Source organism: Mastomys coucha, unplaced genomic scaffold (genome assembly GCF_008632895.1).
Source record: "Mastomys coucha isolate ucsf_1 unplaced genomic scaffold, UCSF_Mcou_1 pScaffold8, whole genome shotgun sequence".
NCBI classification, from domain to species: Eukaryota; Metazoa; Chordata; class Mammalia; order Rodentia; family Muridae; genus Mastomys; species Mastomys coucha.
Window position 1 is genome coordinate 65,688,351 of NW_022196914.1, and position 19,142 is coordinate 65,707,492.

The window sequence follows — 19,142 nt, forward strand, 5'->3', positions numbered from 1 at the left end:
CTGGAGTCTCAGCACTAAGGAGTCTGAAGCAGGAAGATAGCCCTTGAGGCTAAAATGGGCTCCATTGTGAGCCTGGGTTTTTGTTGTTGTTTTGCTTTGATTTTTTGTTTTATTTTTTAACTAAAAAAATTTTTAATTAAAAAACCCAAACAAGTACTACCAAATGCTCTCTTTAGGGGTTTAAAAAGGTGCCAAAGAATTTGGCTGCCCCCCTGAGTCATAGGACTTTAGGGAATGCAGAGCAAAAGTGTGGCAAATGGGATATTTGGGAGGGGAAAAAAGGTATGTAAGCAGTCAAGCTTTGAAGACGCTGCCCAGTTCCCTCTAGCTGTACACAGTAATACTGCAGCAAAGGAAAATGACTGACAGGCCAAACTCAGAAGGCAAGCAGAATGGAATGAGCTGAACACTCAGCCTAGTCATGTAATGACTGTGAACCATGTTTGGGAGGAATCGCCAAGGTGTGGCTAAGGAACCTTTTAGAAGGAAACTGTTAAAGATAGAGGGAAATGGGTTTTCCTCCTCAGCACACAATGACAGAATGATGCTGAAGGCAGCTCAGGGTTTTCAAGACAAGCTAGTGCTGTGAAACACAATGTGGCAAGGGGTACCATGGTGGTCCATGCCAAGGTAAGCCCCTGAGAAGTTGCTCCATGCAACAGGCCTCGTATAAAGGGGGTTTACTGGAGGAAGGGAGGGGAGTGAGGACCTGGGAAGGGGTAGAGGCAGGTGAGTGGACATGTAGACAGGCAGACAGGAGCAGAGCTATGAGGGCAGAGAAGATGATGAGGCACAAAGAAGAAAGGGGAAGAGAGAAGCTCACTGAGAACCCCTGGGAACAGAGAGCTTAAGTGCCCTGTGATCCTTTTACACACAGCCTACAGTTGAAGCACTTGGCCAGGGCAGGTGATGGCTACAAGGGCTACAAGCCCTTGCTAGGGCGCCAGGAGGAGCCTGGTGAGATTGCCTATATGCCAACAGCTACACCTTTGACAAGGTGTCCAGAGGGGTACCTGAAGTACCCAAATGTCGGTCTGCTGTTGTAAGGCCTCTGCTCCCCACGCTCTGCTCTGCTGCAAAGGCTGCAGTGGACTCTTATGCAGCCCAGGCTGCTGCTCTGGAAGGCACACGCGGTAACCTTCATTGGTGTCTGTGTGGTAATCACAGAATCCAAGGCTTTTTTCACTTAGATTCATCCAAAGAATGTGACCCACTGAGTGGAAGTGATGTCATCGTAGCCTGAATCTATGGGGCTGGGGCAACTCTTGGACCACTGACACAGATATAAAAAGCCCACACAGTGGCATCACTCTTGAAATCACAGATGCATACCTATATGGAAAGATTTAAAAAGGTTGCAGAGGCTTCTGGATCCTCCCCAGTCAAGGAGTCAATGAAGGTAGTGTTTTAAATAAGCACCTCAGCCCTGCTGGAGTTCACACCTACTCTACTTGGGACCTGCAGTCTGTTTTCCTCCTTTTCAAATGTGTGGGATGTGGAGCAGTCCGAGGGTGGATGGGGGAAGGGGTGGAATATGGAGTGTAAAAAATAAATTAATAAAAAAAAGAAAAATTAGACTATCTTTCCTATGCCTGTCTGGCCCTTGTGTTTTAGGAACCGCAGGGCTTATAAAATTTCACAGGCTCCTGCCTGGAAGAGAATGCACTACCACATCTACATCTGATTTACATGAGACTGGTCTTTAGAAGTTTGAAGTGGGCTGGAACAAGTTAAGACTTTGGGGTTAATTGGAAGGAATGGTTACATTTCACATTCGAAAAGAACATGGATTGAGGGGGCACAAAGTGCCCTAAGGCTCCAATGCTCAACTCTGGCACCTAGCAGCTGGTGAGTTTTTTTGGGGGGAGGGGAGTACTGGATGGGGGAAGACTTCTGGAATCTTCAAGTAGGTCTCTGGATGGTGACAGGACTTTGAAAGTTCCAGCTAGTCTGCCATAATAGGAGGAGCCTCCGCTAAGTCCCACTGACACTTAGGGTATTATCTCACTCCAGGCCCAGAACACAGAGCCCAGTGACAGTGGACTACTGAACCTTCTTAAAAGATAAGCAAGTAACTCCTTCCTTAGACAATTCGAGTGCTTCAAAGGAACTGAGAATTCTGCTACAAGAAAGCAAGACCTATTAAGCAATGATATTAGGACATAGAACTAACTTGAGGAGTTGATCTTTTCACAGGAGGAAATAGGTTATATGCCAATACTATAAATACTTGTACATATGGACGAGAGCACCTGGAGAATGTGGTGTCTATGTGGAACCAACTTCTCACAGATCACAAAGATAACAGAAAAGGGAGTCTTAGGGGCCGGGAGTAGCAATTGTCCTACTTGGGTTTTCTTATTTAGACTTTGTAACCACGCACAATGGTTACTCTTACTGATCCAGTTCCAAAGATGAGGATGTTGAGACCTGACTGAGCTAGCAAAGTTCTCCAATTCGACAGCCTATAAGGTTTGCTGAACCACACAGTCTAAAGAACACTCTGCTCTTCCGCAGCAGGCTAGTGGGTCACAAGGGCAAACCACTGTGGGCAGAAAGCCCTGTAGGCTCTTTCAAATATCTCATGAAAACACAGCTGCAACTTTATGGAGAGCAGCACTTCAAGTCACAGTGGGTCCTTACTTGTGTACTCAATAGCAAGCAAACTGTATAAATACAAGACAGCTTCTGAATCACTGTCCTTACACTCATAACATAATACTATTATATGTGACCCCATGCATGCCCACCCTGACCCCAGGGGGGAAATTACAGCATTCTTCAATCACTGATAATTCTAAAACTTCAGACTTCAATCTAAGAAATCCATGGGTGCTGCAGCCCTTAAATAATAAGCTGCGGCAGGTTCTGGAGAAAGTATAAGTAGCACTCAAGAAGATAACCTGGGTCAAGATCATGAGTCTGCCGAAGAGCTATCTCAGAAAGGTGTTTCCCAGGACATAGGTCCCATGTCACCAGTATGAGAGGCACCTGGATGCCCAAGCACTTATTTACTTCTCCACCACAGGGACTACACACTAGATGTACTACTTAATGATTCTCTATGCCGCAAGTCTAAGAATCCTGAAATATATATATTTTTAATCTGGTTTAGTGTGCCTGTATCATCTGCCTTTTCCAGCATTTTAAGTTGTGATGTTGAATGCTTTGCAGTGACAGTTCAGGCACTGTTAGCTGCCTTCCTCCAAGTCACACGCAGTTTAATATGATTGGACAAATCACAAAACTAAGAATCCTTTATAACACCAAAATATTTAAGAAGTTTGAGAAAGCTACTGTCAAACTCGAAGTACATAAGCAAAAACAAAAACAACAACAAAAACAAAAAACCAGAAAACAAAAAAAGCTGGCAGTTGTTTAAATGTTTCTTTCTAAATGTTTACTTTGCTCTAGATTTTAAATATTCCTACTTGTTCCTGTCAGTATCTATAGGATTGTAATCATTACAAATATATTCTTCCAGGAAGATAAATTCATCTCTAATTACATACATTCCCAAATAAATTATCATTTTCTATGTAAATTATTTTCTGCATATATTGGCTCTAAATCTATGGATTCAATCAACCAGAAAATTCACAACAAAATGCGTATGTATGAACAATAATTATTCCTAAACAACATCATATGACAATTGTTTACAAAGCTTAAATTGTATTAGACATTATAAGCAAAACAGTGGTAATTTAAAAAATATATGAAGATATACAAAGTTACATGTAAATATCTTACCTATGGGTCCTGAGCATCTGTGCATTTTTATATTTGTGTGGGGTCTGGAAATTAATCTTCCATGTATATGAAAGATGACTGTAATTTTATTTTCACCATATCCTAACAACTGAAGAGTAAATTTATTCTGTCCATACTGGAAAGAATAATCTCCTGAGAATTCTCAATGCAAATTTTGAAGCAGTGACCTTTCTTTTCTTTAGTTGTTATGTCTAAATCTCAGTGATAGGCAAGCTGCATGTAGTGGATACTTAGTAAGCATTTCACCCTCAGCTCATAGGACAGTGCCTGAACACTGTGAACAAGCAGAGATGCTGGGTAAAGGAAAGACACCTGCTCGGCATTCGCATATAATTTTCAGTCACTGTCATCTTTACCAACTCCAGTCACTTTGGCGTGGAAGATTTTTTTTTTTTTTGTCTTCAAAAGTTGTCAAAATGTACATGGATCACAGCCAGCACACATGATTTTCTTTGTTTCTCTACACCGTTAAAGAAGGTTTTCATTTAAAATTGAAATTATTAACAGTTTGTTTCTATATGGCCACAATTCACTAAATCAAATTTTAATGTTTATAAAAATTCTGAAAAAACTACTGCAAGTGACTCAATTAAAGCCAACAGTCCAGTTTCCCCTAAATCCTCTGCCCCTGAAACAAATGAAGGGTGAAGTGCCATGGCTCTGAGAATGGGGTTAGTACGTCCCAGTGCTTGGGCTCTTCCCAGGAAAAGGTGATCGTTGCACAGACTAGTACAGCTAGCGAATCCTTAAATCCTCGTACAGATCAAAGCAAACTGGAACTGACAAGTATGATTGCCTTTTCATGATAAACTCCAGAATTTGCTCTGACTTTTCATGATTGTTTGCATATCAGCAAAAAGAATAAAATGAAAGAACAGAAGGAACAGATGAAAGAAAAAACCCATGCTGACGGAAAGAATAACAGATTATTAATGCTAAAGTTTGTTCATGGTACTCAACCTTAAAACATTTCTAATCACTGAATTCAGCATTGCCCACACAGATCTAGTAAGAGGATTTATTAACATGTCAGCAACTTCGCTGCAAAGTGTTCACGTGTCATTTCATTATACTAACTTGTTATTTCTTCTGAGCTTATAGGTTGACAATAGTATTCCTCACATGATATTGATCATAATGCCAAGAAACCACTACCAGCTGTTCAGTTTGTACATGATTCTCAACTGTTCCTGTATTATCAGATATCAAAACCATATCTGTCCACACATGAAGCTTTATGGTACATGTTCTTGTGATTTTGATTAAGCAGAAAATACTTATATTATGCTCTCTATAAACTGCTTTAGGCATTTTCCATGTTATAGATAAGAATGCTGAAACATGTAAAATTAAGCCACTTCTCAACAACTTGTCAACGTCACATATTCAAAGATAACTTAAAGATCCCATCCAGTCAGTCCAGCTTCAGAGTTCATGTTCTCAGACAATGAATTTCCAACTGCTGCGTCCTGTAGCAGGTAAATGGTACAGAATCGAGGACCATGCACCACATCTCCCACCTGAGTACACTTAAAGTGTTGACATTTTCTCCAATACTTACAAAAAGCAAACCTAAAATTTACTTTTAAATTAACTAAAATAACAGACTAGTTTAAATGGAAAAGTAAATTTGGGAAAGAAAGTTCTATTAGCTATTTCTGCTTCATGACATTCCAACATAATCACTTTTATTTCAGAACTATCAATATATACCAAACATGTTTGCCTAAACAGCTATTCTTACATGCTAGAGGAACAAATCTAGAGGGTTGTGTGTGTGTGTGTGTGTGTGTGTGTGTGCATGTTCATGTATATGTATGCATGTATGTCCTTATGTACATATATGTGTATATGTATGCATATTCATGTATATATGCACATGTGTGTGTTAACATATGTCCATTTACCTGTGTATGTGTGTGTGCATATGCCCATACAGGCACACGTACATTTTTCTGTGACATAGAAGCTAAATGAAAACTGTTTTCTGGAGGTAAAGTCTACTAAAGTGGGGGAAGAGTCAAAGCATAATGGTGGGGCAAATACAAGAAAAGGATGGTGCTGTGTGCATGTATGATAACGAAGACCACTACTCTGCACTCTGAGCAACTACATAATAAACTTAAAAAGAATGACAGCCTCAGAAGCATCCTGATCAGGGAACTAAAAGCCTTTCTAAAAGCATAACAGGTTATTTCCTTGCCAATAATGAACTTACAAGCTAGACAAAGCTATTTCACTAAGATTCAAAACCTTACTAGGTGTGACAGGGCAGAGGAGAAAAACAAACATACAGCTAGGCTGAATGTTTCACATTGTGCTGGCAGGAAGATAGTTACACAAGGTTTATAAATAAAATAATTTATTCAAGCAGCAGGGGGCACTAGTGTACCTCTCTTACAGTTCAGTTCCTGAACATGGAATGGCGGCGTTAGCTGTCCATACAAGATGTGTATTATTTTTCTCCATTGTACAGGACTTAATTTTTTAAGTAACATTGTATGGTTTGAATGTTTAAATGCTGATGATTTCGTATCATTAAATAATATTCTGACAGATGTTTACAATTTAGTTTTCAAGTGTAAGCAATAACAGTATCCCATCAAATTTATTAAAAATAAGTAACCCAAATCATTTAACTACTGTAGCAGTGTACACCCTGGGACAAACTCTGTTGCAAGACTACCACTTTGCATTGTTATTTGTTTTTCATTAAATATTTAAAGGGTTACAAATTTAAAAGATCCCAACGTCTTTGGATTCCTTGTCTTTTTTTCAGTTGTTTTTGTTGTTGTTGTTGTTTTGTTTTCTTATATTTATGTATATCCTGAAAAGGTTATTTCGAGAACGGAAAGTTCTAATTCAAAGATCTAGAGGGTGGAACAAGGGCAAGGGAGAAAGAGAGGCTAAGAGAGAGCTTAGGAGATACCTCCATCCACGCTCTACACTCTTTTATGATCAATATCCTCTTAAAATTCAAAGGTCATATCAGTTACACCCTATCAGAGATTTCTCATCTATGGCACAGATCAGACTTCTTGGATTGAGTTAGAGGCTGGCAACTACCCATCTTTCCAGTTTAACGTCTTGATCAGCCCCGTTTAACTCTGAGTGTTAAATGTTCTGTGGACACAGCTCAGGGACTTAGAACACACTGTTGTGGAAGGTCTTCATGCTCTTTGTCCTACACTGCCTTCTCTCGCTCAGTTCCTGAGAAAAGCCTTTCCTTGCAGATGAGCCCAGCTCTCTGCCAATCTCCTACTTTTGCCATGCCCTATATGTTCCCTTTTGCCAAGTCTACAGATAATCGTTGTTACGTACATCTAATATTTTTATGATTTATAAAAATTAAATATTCAATATTAAAGTAGAAATTTAAATTCTTGATATGCATTATAATGGATCTATAATTCTAAAAGAACTATGATTATGTTAATATGGTTTTAGTACAATAGTGAATCTTGGAAACTTCACAAATACAGATTATTCTTCTGTTTGTCTTCAAATTTCCAGTGCCTATAATAGGACCTGTGATACACAATCTGCTCATGTGGCCATGATAAAACTCCATAAACAGAAGGACCTAAACAACAGACATATACTTCTGCATGGTTTTAGAGGCTCAATGTTCAAGGTCAAGCCCCAGCCATCTGGCTCTGGTGAGGGCGCTTCGTATTGTGCAGCTACGTTTCTCTTTGCCCCTCACAGTCTCCCTTGCCTTTTAAGCTGCAGTTCTGCTAGGTTAGTCTTATCCTTATGACTTATTTTCCCTTAATTATCTTGAAGCCTCACCTCTAGACACAGCACCAACACAGCATCAATATACGAACCTGAGAAGCTTACAATTTGGCCAAATTGATTGGGTGGAAATCCTTACATGCTGTGTTCTATGTGACCTTGACAAGTTGTTAAATGTTTAGTTTTGTTGATACCATGAGTATAGATTTGACAGCTGTCAGTGTGTGTACAGAGCAAGAAAGAATGGGGCCCAGAATGTCTATAAGTTCAATGTGAAAAATGCAAGATTAGGGTGCCAAAAAGCCAGCCATCACATCTAGGATGGACCATTAGTGGAAATGAAGGGAGAAACAGCCAGACCCTGAAAAGGGCACCATTGATTAGTGATACATGTTGTAGGGTGAACTAGATGACCTGACATTGCCTTCAGTGTGCACTTGAACATCACAGAACTCTAGAGGATGCTGTTGTGTGAAAGTAGCTTCCTATATTTGTGCAGAGATGACATAAACACTCTTATGTCCTTATTTACAGACCCTCAGTGGTAGCCTTCTTGCCCACGCACTGGTGCAGGCTCCAGTGCAGACACCAGTCTGCCCCCACTCCTAGCATGGCACTCATCAGACTAGGCTACAAGGGTCTGTTGTAAATCTTAAAGCTCCAACGCATTAGTGCCTGGTCTTCACTGTGCATCACTCCCTTCCACATCGCGTCCCAGTGTGTCTCAGAGCTGTCCAGGCTCACTGCCTAGACATGCTGTTGACTAGAGCAAAATCATTTACCCTTGGTGTCTTAGTCTCCTTATACTTAAGGCAGAGGTAATAGATTGTCCTCCTCAGAGGGCTACTCTGAGGAATACATGATAGAAATACAAATAATATAAATATAGACAACTTGACTACTGAATGGCTCTGAATCAATTAGCAATGGATTAGTTTGCCAGACAAAATACAAAGCTGATTCTAATGATGTAGATGCCACTGCTCGTATGTGCCGTTGCTCATCGGCCTGAATAGACAGACTGCAAATGTGAAAGTAGCGATAACTGGAACCCTCACGCATGGCTACTGGAATGCTCATTTTGGAAGACTATTAGCAATTTCTTAAAAACTTAATGTATATCTGCCACATGACTAAGATACTCATCTTCAAGTACATTCCAAATGTGACAAAATAAGAGAGAGGGCTTTACACAAATTTCTATAGCCTAAGATGACCATAAGCACAGATCACTGAAAACCCACTGAGGTCCCTCAGCAGGAAACAGTGGTGACTGTCACACTCATAAATGACATAGAATTCAGCAAACTACTGCACACGGTATATAAGTGAAACTAAAATCTGATGCTGGGGCAGATACAAGGCAAAAGGAATGCACATGATTTTATTTCATTTGAAAGGAGACAAGGATAGGTGACGCCAGACGATGGAGACAAAGCTCTGCAGCAGGTACGTTGGAGTGGGAAAGCCTTGTCTGAAAGAGGACAAAACAGACTTCTTGGGTCATGGGAATGTTGTATATGCTGAACTGATTCATACTAGAATTAATTAAATTTACCAAGCTGTAAGCAAGTTTTATTCTATACAAATTATACCCAATAAAATGCTGGCACGAAAAGTTTCAGGTTTTTGTCCATTGAAGTATACCAGATCTTAAATGTGGCAGAATAGGTGTGCACGGACAGGTGTGTTTCCAACGTTTTGACAGTCTAAAACTCTTGAAGTCAGCAAAACTCACCCCAACCACTTGAGTCTCAAGAGGACTCATGAAGCAACCAGAACTTGCAATGCATTTTCTACATCTCCAACAATGCAGGTTGCCTTTTTGCTCTTCAGGGCTCTGTGTACTTGTCGACTCTTCGCTTCTTTTCATCTGTGGGAACAATAATGATTTTTAGAATGATAAGTGTCATTGGAGAAGTCTGATTTCCAAATCCTTACAGCATCAGTTACATGTAGAGATATAAGAAGCATCTCTTACTGTAGGGCTAGACATGTACTCCTCTACCCTGTGTCATGACCAAGTAAATATCAGTGTTTGGGGCTGGTCTGTGACACAGCCAGCTGCAGGGTCCATGGCAGGATGAAACCTATGCAGGAAATTTCAACATCCCAAGCACTGATAAAGGTGTTTTGGGTAATAACCAAAACACTTAAAAATTTGGTCCTGTGAGCCAGAATTCCTTAGTCTTCCATAGATAAATTCCTTTCCCAGAGCACTTTAGTGGAGATGCCTTTTCTGTAGTCTAAAAACAATACACTTTTCACTTTGCACATTGTGAGTGCAAGCTGTAGCATTCTGTGAGGTCCCAAACTGATGCTGTCGAGAACACAGCGTATCCGGGAGTCTGGAGCTATGTTCTATGGAATCCCAACAAAGGCCATGGACAGGTCTTGCTTTGTAGAAGAGCCTGGCTGCAGCTTTTAGGATGGCCTCAACAGTGGGTTTTGTGAGAAGAAACAGGTACCTATCTGCTAGTGACTGTGTCCTAGGTAGGGGGGCTAGACAGACAAGGAGTGCTTTATAAAATGTCTGGCATAGAAACTTCCATTAGTTCTGATTATAATAATGCATTATGCAGTGATTACCAGCTTATTTTCTTTCTAGAATGCTTTATTGATTTTTTTAAGGCCAGAGTACAAGGAAAAATCTACGAAGTCTCTACAGTGCTTCTGAGAATCACAAGAGGATTGCTAGGTGGGCAGAGAAGATAGATGCCTAGCTTGAAGACTGGTTTGATCCAGCAGACCTACATGGTAGGACAGAACCAACTTGTGCAGGTTGTCCTCTGTCCTCCACAGAAGTGCTGGGGCAGGTGAGTCCTCCCTGTATACACGTAAGATACGTAAACACATAAATGTAACTTCTATTCCAAACAGAATCATGGCAAGGAAGTATAAATACTGTTCATTTAGATTTTCATTTCTGTGGGGTTGTTTTGTGGCTTTTTTGGTTTGTTTCTTTTTTTGTTTGATTTTTGTTTTTGAAAAAAGAACAAAAATTGAACATAAAATTGGGTGAGTATGGAAGTAGGAAGGATCTGAGATATGGGGAAAATGATCAAAATAGAGTGTCTAAAATTTTCAATAGTAAAATAGAAAGTGTAAAAATAGTATATTAAAATGTATGTAAAGGATTAAATTTAAGTATTCATGCTCTACTTTTTAGTGAAATTTAAGTTTATTTTTCTAACTTCTTATTGATTCTTGTGAGTTTCATATCATGCACCCCAGTCCTGCTCATCTCCCCATCCCCTCATATCTGCTCTTCACTCTTGCATCTGCTCCCCCAAAATAAAACACACACATACAAACCAAAAAGATAGCACAGAAAAGCATCTGATCATAGAAGCTGTAGTGTGTCACAGTGTTTCCCACAATTCGTCCCTCGGTCTACCCATCTTCACTTGCAAATGTTCATTGTAGTGAGGTCTGGATCATGAAGGTCTCTGGCTTCTGTGACACCATCAACATCAGATCCTTACAGTGACTCTTCCTAGTTATCCTGTTGTTGGCCTGTGTCATTCAGATCCTGCAGATTTGGCTCAGCAAGACTAGCCCTTTCACCCATCCAACCATTTTCAGATAGATGATATAGATTTTTGGATAGGCCAACTCAGAGCCCTGGATCTGGGCCTGAGTGGTACTAAGGTGGTCAGCATGCTGGCTCTCCTTTATCTGCACCACCAGATTAGCATTTCAGCACGGCTCTGGCTAGGCCACCCAATGCTGCCGTGGGCAGGTTGCAGGGTCAGTTCTGCTAACATGGCTTCCAGGCCAGCTCACCTGCACCCATGCTTCCAGAGTCAGCTCTACTGTGCTGCCCAGTCGAAAATTGGGGCCAACTTCCCAAGTGCTGCATTCTGCAAGGGGCTGGGCCAACTCTCCCATCCTCACATCCTCAGGCTGACTCTCCTGTGCCTTCGCAATCAGGGCAGCTTCACTTGTTGCCCAGGTGAGGTGCAGGGGCTGTTCTCCCATGTGCTCCAGTCAGTGAGGTGCAAGGTGTCTCTTTGCCCATTGACAGAGGGGCTTACTTTAAAGTGAAGGTGAATAGGAGGTCAAGGCCCACCAAGTCAACTAAGCAGGGCTCAAATGGACTCACAGAGACTGAGGTAGCAAGCACGGGGCCTGTAGGGGTCTATACCAGGTCCTCTGTATATATGTTATAGCTGTTAGCTTGTTGTATGTATGGGAATCCTGACAGTGGGAGTGGGTGTTTCTCTGACCCTTTTGCCTGCTCATGGGACTCTTCTTCTGTTGTCTTGTCTAGACTCAGTAAGAAGGATTTTGCCTTGTCTTATTGTATCTTTTGTTTTTGTCATGCTTAGCTGTTGTCTACTGGTTTCTTAGAGGCCTGTTCTTTTCTCAAAAGGAAACAGATGGGGAGTAGTGCCGGGGGGTAGGGAGGTCTTGCTGGTGGGGAGTTGGGAGAACTGGAGAGGGGGAACTGTGTCGGGATATATTATATGAGAATCTATTTTCAATTTAAAAAAAGAAAAATAAAGTCATGGTGGTCTTTATCAGACTGCAGTGACTTTGAGCGAGCTCAGTGGAACAGTTTACTATGCTAGTGATAAAGCAAATGGTGAGTTCAGAATAGCTCCATCAATTGTGAGTCTATCTTTAAAATTTGAGATTTTTCCCATTAATGCTTTTAGACCTATTCATACCATATTTACTGAAAGCTTAACATATGCTGGACTCTGAGAAGATGAAGATGAATAATCCTATCTTCTGCTTAGTGGTGTCCCCTGTGCTATATACATATTATTAGCAGTTTTCATCATTAGTACATCAAAAGTGCTTTAGGAGTCTTAAGTAACAATACACCTAGGCCCTACTCATGGAAGTTCTAACTTATTCTTCAATAAACAAAGAGCTGGAAATAGGTAAAACCTTGAATTCTAAAGTGTTGTTAAAACTAAAATGAATATGTATGTATACATGTAATTGGCTAAACTTCATCAGCTATAAGCCAGAGCCATAGAAGAAGGAACCTAGAGATTGACAATATGCAAGCAGAGAGGATTTAATTATAATAGTTATGCATGATGAGACATTCTCATAATCCTGCCACTTGGGAGGCTGAGGCAGATGGAAGGTTTGAGGACAGTCTAAGCCACATGGTGAGTGCTAGACTAGCCTGGGCTATGTTGAGAGACGCTGCTTTCAAAGACATAGAAATCAACTACAATATAATGCACTCCTGGCCAGCAGGCTCAACAACCCTCTGCCAGTTAAGCCAACTCTGATTTTCTAGCCTTCAGGCCAAAGTTCTGCCTTCACCAACTGACTCATCTTCAGAACTCACAACAGCCACAGATCACTTTATTAAAACCATCAATGGCAAAGATTATGATCTGTAAACCCCCCCCCCATTTGGTTTCTGCATCGTTGGTGTAACCCCCACCTTGTCTAACTCTCCGAGTGCTTCTCTTTCTCCTCTATATCCTCCTCCATCCCCAACCCCTTTACCCTACCATTCTCTTTTCAGGGAAGCCTCACACCACAATAAAGTCTGAAAGTATCCACATATGTTTATATGTCCCAAAACCTCAATACTCAGGTCCCCATATCTCAGTCACCCATGTCTTCCTAAGGTGTGATGACATACAAATAAAGGTTAATGGTAGATTTCAGTAAGTCCTCAGTGACAACTACTGAAGAATACACTGTGATTTTTAAATCCATAGATCTCATTTTTATCTTGTTCCAAAGACCTAGGCCAGTATTTTCAATGTCCAGATGTTGCACGAACATTTTCTTTAAGACTCTGCTCTAGGAGAGATGTTTGTCCTGGCAGTTCATTAAGAATAAATATGTGCAAATCTATAGATAGTTACTTAATCAGATATAGTTACATAGTACTTGAAATGTGGCCAATCCAGACTGTATAAAAACATATAATAGATTTTGAAGACTTGGTAAAAAATGAGAAATATATTTTGAAAATGTAATGTTAACTATGTAATCAAAATTTAATATACTAATAGAGGATCTTATAAAGTTAATTTAACCTGCTTTTTTCTCACTATTTGGAATGCATGGTTGTGTGTGTAGTGTATACAGTGTGGTATATGTATATGCCCATGTTCATATGTGTTTGAGTATGTGGAGGTCATAGGTCTACATCAAGTGTCTTTCTCTATTGCTCTTTGCCTAATTTTTTAAGGCAGTATTTATTATCATGTGCATACATGTGTAAGCATGTGTGTACCAAAGCATATATTCCGGTCAAAGAAAAACTTTATATTGTCAGTTCTCTCATTATATCATGTAGCTTTAAGGAATTTAACTCAGGTTGTCAGTCTTAAAGAGAGGTGTCCTTTACCTAATGAAACATCTTACCTGCCCCTTGCCTTGTTTTTTGAAGAATCTCTCTCTAAGCATGGAGCTCAATGATTAAGCTAGACTGACAAGCCAGAAACCCCCCAGGATCTTCTTTGCCTCTGTCTCCTCAGGGCTGGGATTACAAGCATATACACCATGTCTGGCCTTTCATGTGAGTAATGGGGATCTAAACTCAAGTCCTCATATTTGCATGGTGAGCAGTTCACCAGAGATGAATTATCTCTCCCAGCATGCTCTTTTACTACTTTAGTGTGACTTCACTGATAGGACTGGGAGCACAGTCTTGCTGGGCAGCCCTATTCTATCTCTCACCCCAGGACTTTGAGGAGCTGGCTATTTCCTCATCATTGAGATGTCAGTGTCGCTTCCTTAGGTATGATACAAGCAGGCTGTATTAAACTGTATGTCACTGTGCCACAACCAAAGAGATTCTGATGTTTCTAGGTAATATGTAGAAAGTTGCTTTTTTGTTTTGTTTTGTTTTTTCAAGACAGAGTTTCTCTGTGTAGCCCTGGCTGTCCTGGAACTCACTCTGTAGACCAGGCTGGCCTCGAACTCAGAAATCCGCCTGCCTCTGTTACCCAAGTGCCGGGATTAAAGGCGTGCACCACCACTGCCTGGCTGAAAGTTGCATGTTTAATGCATTCAGTAGATAATCTGTTACGGGCTGAAGACACTGACAGTAGTGAATGGGAATGAACCCTATAGGCTCAGAGATTTAGACTGGTTCCTCACTGGGGACTGTTTAGGAAGGGTTAAGAGATACTGCCTTGTTGTTGTGTCTCTGGGGCCGGACTTTGAGGTTTTAAGAGCCCACGCCAAGCCCAGTCTCCTCCATGTCTCTTTGCCCCCTCTTATAGATGATTTAAGCTCTTACCTACTGCTCTAGTGCTGTGTATGCCTGAGGCCACACATTTCCTACCACGACAAATATAGACTCATCCTCTGAAACTAAGCAAGCTCCCATTTTAATGCTTTCTCTTATAACTTGCCTTGGTCATCATGTCTCTTCACAGCCACAGAATGGCTAAGCCCCTCCTATGTGTAAAGTAAAAGAAAAGGCAAACAAAACACAACTATAGCAGGCTCTTTTGGTAGCACAAAGGTTCCTTTCAACAGAACTTTTTAGTATCTGATTGTGACTGGTCATGTCGAACCTATCTATATATGTGATAAGGCTACCAAAAGCTAAACATAACTGGCAAAGTATGACAACTAGGATGGTGTACATATGCCCATCCTTTGCCCTTTGAGTCACATGGAACCACATATGGCTATGAATGAGGGCCAAGACACAATCATAAACTTAAACATGGTGAGACTATTTTCAGAAGCTTTGTTTTGTTTTGTTTTGTTTTGTTTTTGTAACTGCCTTACACAGTTCTAAGGTATACCTTGAAGATGACCATGTCACAATGTTCAAAGGCCGGACACAACTCTCCTAGCATTTGCCAAGAGTTCCTTGGTTAGGACTTCCTTCTACCTCCCCTCTCTCTGACTCTACAATTTGCAATTAAAGATGCAATTTAAAGTTACCTATAAATATTAAAAATTACTGCAAAAACTATACAGTCAAAAATTATAGTCATCATGTTTTTATCAATTAACTTTTTTGATACAGTTATGTAATTCTCTCTTACTGTCCTTCCCATAATTTCTGCTGCATGGTTTTTTGAATGCAGATACTTGCATAGTTCCCTAGAAACAACACTTTCTAACTCCTAGCCTCTTCCTGTTACAGCATTTTCCTTCCCTATGGCATCCTTGAGCCAACAGTTCTTATCCTTTAAGGATGAGGTCAAGTTTAAACCCAGCAGGTGGACTCTAGAGACATTCAGTTCCTCTTTCTGTGCATACCTCCACAGAAGCAGTCAAGTGGCACCATTCTCAGTTCTGTTTTTCTTACCAATTCGAGTTACTAAAAGGTATACTCTACTCATTCCCCAGTCACATAATCAAACACAATATCTGACCTTAAGAAACTTGCAATAAACATTTACTGAAATCAGACAAACAATACTCAGATGAGAGCTCCTCACACTCCCTTTATCTGCTCATGGAATCAGATGATCTGTTCAATAAATAATATAAGCATGCTGACCTCAAGTGTTAAGTTATAAGAAGCTTTATATTTAAGTTTGACCTCCTTCTCCCTAGTGTCCCAGATCTCTGCCCTGCTTCCTTACTCATTCAACTTTGTGTTTGTTTTGTTTTGCTTTTTCTCCATCCAGTTCCATCTGTGCTGCCTCTATACCTTTGTATGTGTGGCCTTCTAATACTTGAATTATCAGGGACCACCCCTCTCTTAGCAGCTATCAATCAGTTGCTGATAGCTCTATACCTAGGGGTAGGAACTCATGTCTACCTCACCTTTCCAGGCTGTAGTTTTGTCTGGCTTGGGCTTGTGCATGCTGAGCTGGTGAATGCTGGGATCACAGCTGCTGTGGATTCATGTATACAAAGGCCCTACTATGTCTGGAAACCACTAACTGTTTCCTCATTATCATCCACCAGCCCTGGCTCTTACAATCTTTCACTCCCCTCTTCCATAATGAACCCTGAGGGATAAGGTATGATATAAGTCCCATTAGGGCCGACCATTCCATGGTCTCTAATTCTTTTCAATTTCATCAGTTTTTGATCTGCTACTGAAGACTTATTTGTTGAGGTTTGAGAGATACTCTAGTCCATACAACATGGCTCCTTACACTTCTGTTTCCACGGTTAATTATTAATTATGTTTGACCAGTGGGTGGGAAGAACTAAACTGAAGTTCTTCAGCTATGGAGAATAAGGACATAAGAGAAAGATGTCTAGCTGTGTTTATACTTATCTGAACTTAAAAGGGGAAGCAACAGATGGTTATCTGCTAGCAATCTGTTTATAGAAGTGAGATGGCTTCTGGCCAATAACTTATGTTAAAAGGAAGGATAAGACACTGAAGCCCAACTTATTAACCAAGTGGGTAGTCTTAGAACAGACTTGAACAATTTATGTGTTAGACACAAACTCAAATCCACCTCCAGCTCAGCAACTGAGACACTGTAGTACTGACTTTAACAAGTCAGGCAACTGTGAAAATATCTTGTCCAGAGACTATGGGTAGCAGTCCACATAGCCTTATTGCTTAGTACACAGAATGTACTTACCCATACTTAATGCACAGTCCCCATACTCACTCATATACTGGCACCTGTTTATGTCACTGCCTGTCCTCACCCTGCTATAATGGTTGATGCTTCTTGAATGTTTTGTACATTTGGGAAACACTATTCCAAGAGTTACAGCTCTCAAATGCTGAACACATGAGTGGCATAATACTGAAAACTTATACTCATGATCATCACCATCAACCTCAGTGAGAACACTCTTTGATTACAAGACAACAGTAAAGCTCATAAGGTCATAGCGATGAATCCAAGTTGTCCAAAATTCTCATTTTAACGTAAAAGATCAAATTTTGTGACATGTAACAAGTATGAAAAATGTTCATATCTGAACACATGCAGCCTGGTAGTCATTTTAGTAAACATGTTTCACACTGAGCAGGCTGCACAGTAGCTCTCAACTGAAAACACAGGGCTTTTCTTCAGGAATCTGATCAGCTTTCAGTAGAATGCAAAGGGGCTTTACAAGTTCTTCCTACCTTCTTTGCCACAAAATATATTTAGAATTAAGGATAAAATGAAACCAGCAGCGAGCCATAACTGACTGCACGCCTGGGGCAGTGGAGAATGAAAGAACCACCAGCAAGCCTGTGGTTCTATTTACCAACCATTGCCTTTGTGTCTCCAGTGAAAACGCAGTGGTGAGACAGGCAAACCACGCCTTAACATTACCTCATTTCTTAACCGGGTCTTGGCAATACAACTCGAGAACTGATACTTAACACAAAGTAGATCTCCCCAAAATGTTGCCTATGCAAATTCTCTTGCCCGATTATATCCCTCAAAATGTTTAAGGAGGACAAATAAGTCCCTGTGAAAAAACATTAGGAGCAGCTCAGGCTGTAATTTTCTGTAACACTGAGCACTGCAATTACAACCTCCATAAAGAAGCTCAATTCTTTGTCTACCTCTGACTATTATTTCTCTCTGTGGAACAACATCAACACTGGCTCAGGTATAATTCCACATGAAGGAATTTGGGATTTCTTTATTACCAATATATTTCTTTAAAACTAAGGTTGAAATCAAGTGAGGTGAAACTGGTCAATATGTGAAAAAAGTTAAGGTGTAGCAACTTAGAAAGCAAAATGGTTCTGTGATTTGTTCAGTTCAGAGTCCTGCAGAGCAACATCATTGTTATTTCTGTGTTGGGTTTGAGGGTTTTCTTTCATTCTTTGTTTTGCTGTCAAGCTCATACTGGTTTTGAACTTCTGGACTCAAACAAGCCTCCTGTCTTAGTTTCCAATGTAGCTAGGATTTCAAATGCACACAACCATGGCTGACCAATTTTTATTTTTAAGCAGAGCAATATATTTATCTTTGCTTACAAGCACTATGATATATTTGTAGGCATTATTCTGTAGGCTATTTCATCTGAAAGTAGTATGATTGGAATGTCTCCAGGAAATGAGAGAAAGTATCTATTCTGTAGATATTAAGAAGTATCATTTTTTTAATGCTAGTAAGATCTCACTATATAGGATGCATGAATTTATGTAGCAGCCCACAACTGCTTTGCAAAAACAGGCTTCTGACCAGTGGCTGCTTTCTGGATAGAACATCACACATAATAATTCTGCTGGGAATGGGCTATTCCTATAAGGTCATTTTGTACAATTAGTAAGATGTCAGCCTATGCTCGTGCTCTTGAACCCTGGTGTCTGTTTTGACCACAGAACTGCAGTGCAGAGCACCTTAACCTAAGAAATTCACAACAAAGAATTAACAAAACCAAAATTGATCTACTAGGTAGAACTGGAGGTAACTTCTTAGTTATGTCTAGGCTCTTTTGGACTTTATGGCTCCTACTTAGTTCAATAAATAGTTTAGCACATGAATTATTTAGTGTGAGCTGGCTTGTTACCTAAGCTCCCTTTTACATTGGCTTCCACTAAGTCAAAGATATCAAATACTTCTGCACAGATAGGAGAACGAATTGGGCTATTTTCAAACTGCCAGTTTTACAATTCTAGGCACAAGAGATGTACTGACTAAAGCCTCTAATTTATTAACTCTAAACGTGTCTAAATCCTGAATTACAGAGACCTTAATCTCCTTTAGTAGTTGTTGGCCTTAAACACTTCTGGATTTGAAACTGATGAAGTCAGT

At 40.3% G+C, this 19,142-nt stretch overlaps 1 protein-coding gene across 4 annotated transcripts in view; it reads right to left on the minus strand.

Annotated features, from left to right (window-relative positions):
• The window catches only part of Rnf180 (ring finger protein 180), a 172,889-nt gene that overhangs the window by 140,879 nt on the left and 12,868 nt on the right, over window positions 1-19,142 (minus strand). For all 4 annotated transcript variants that reach the window (XM_031360552.1, XM_031360553.1, XM_031360550.1 and 1 more), the window contains one exon: window positions 9,251-9,385. In XM_031360552.1, coding sequence (XP_031216412.1) covers window positions 9,251-9,385 — 135 coding nt within the window. The remainder of the gene's footprint in view (window positions 1-9,250; window positions 9,386-19,142) is intronic.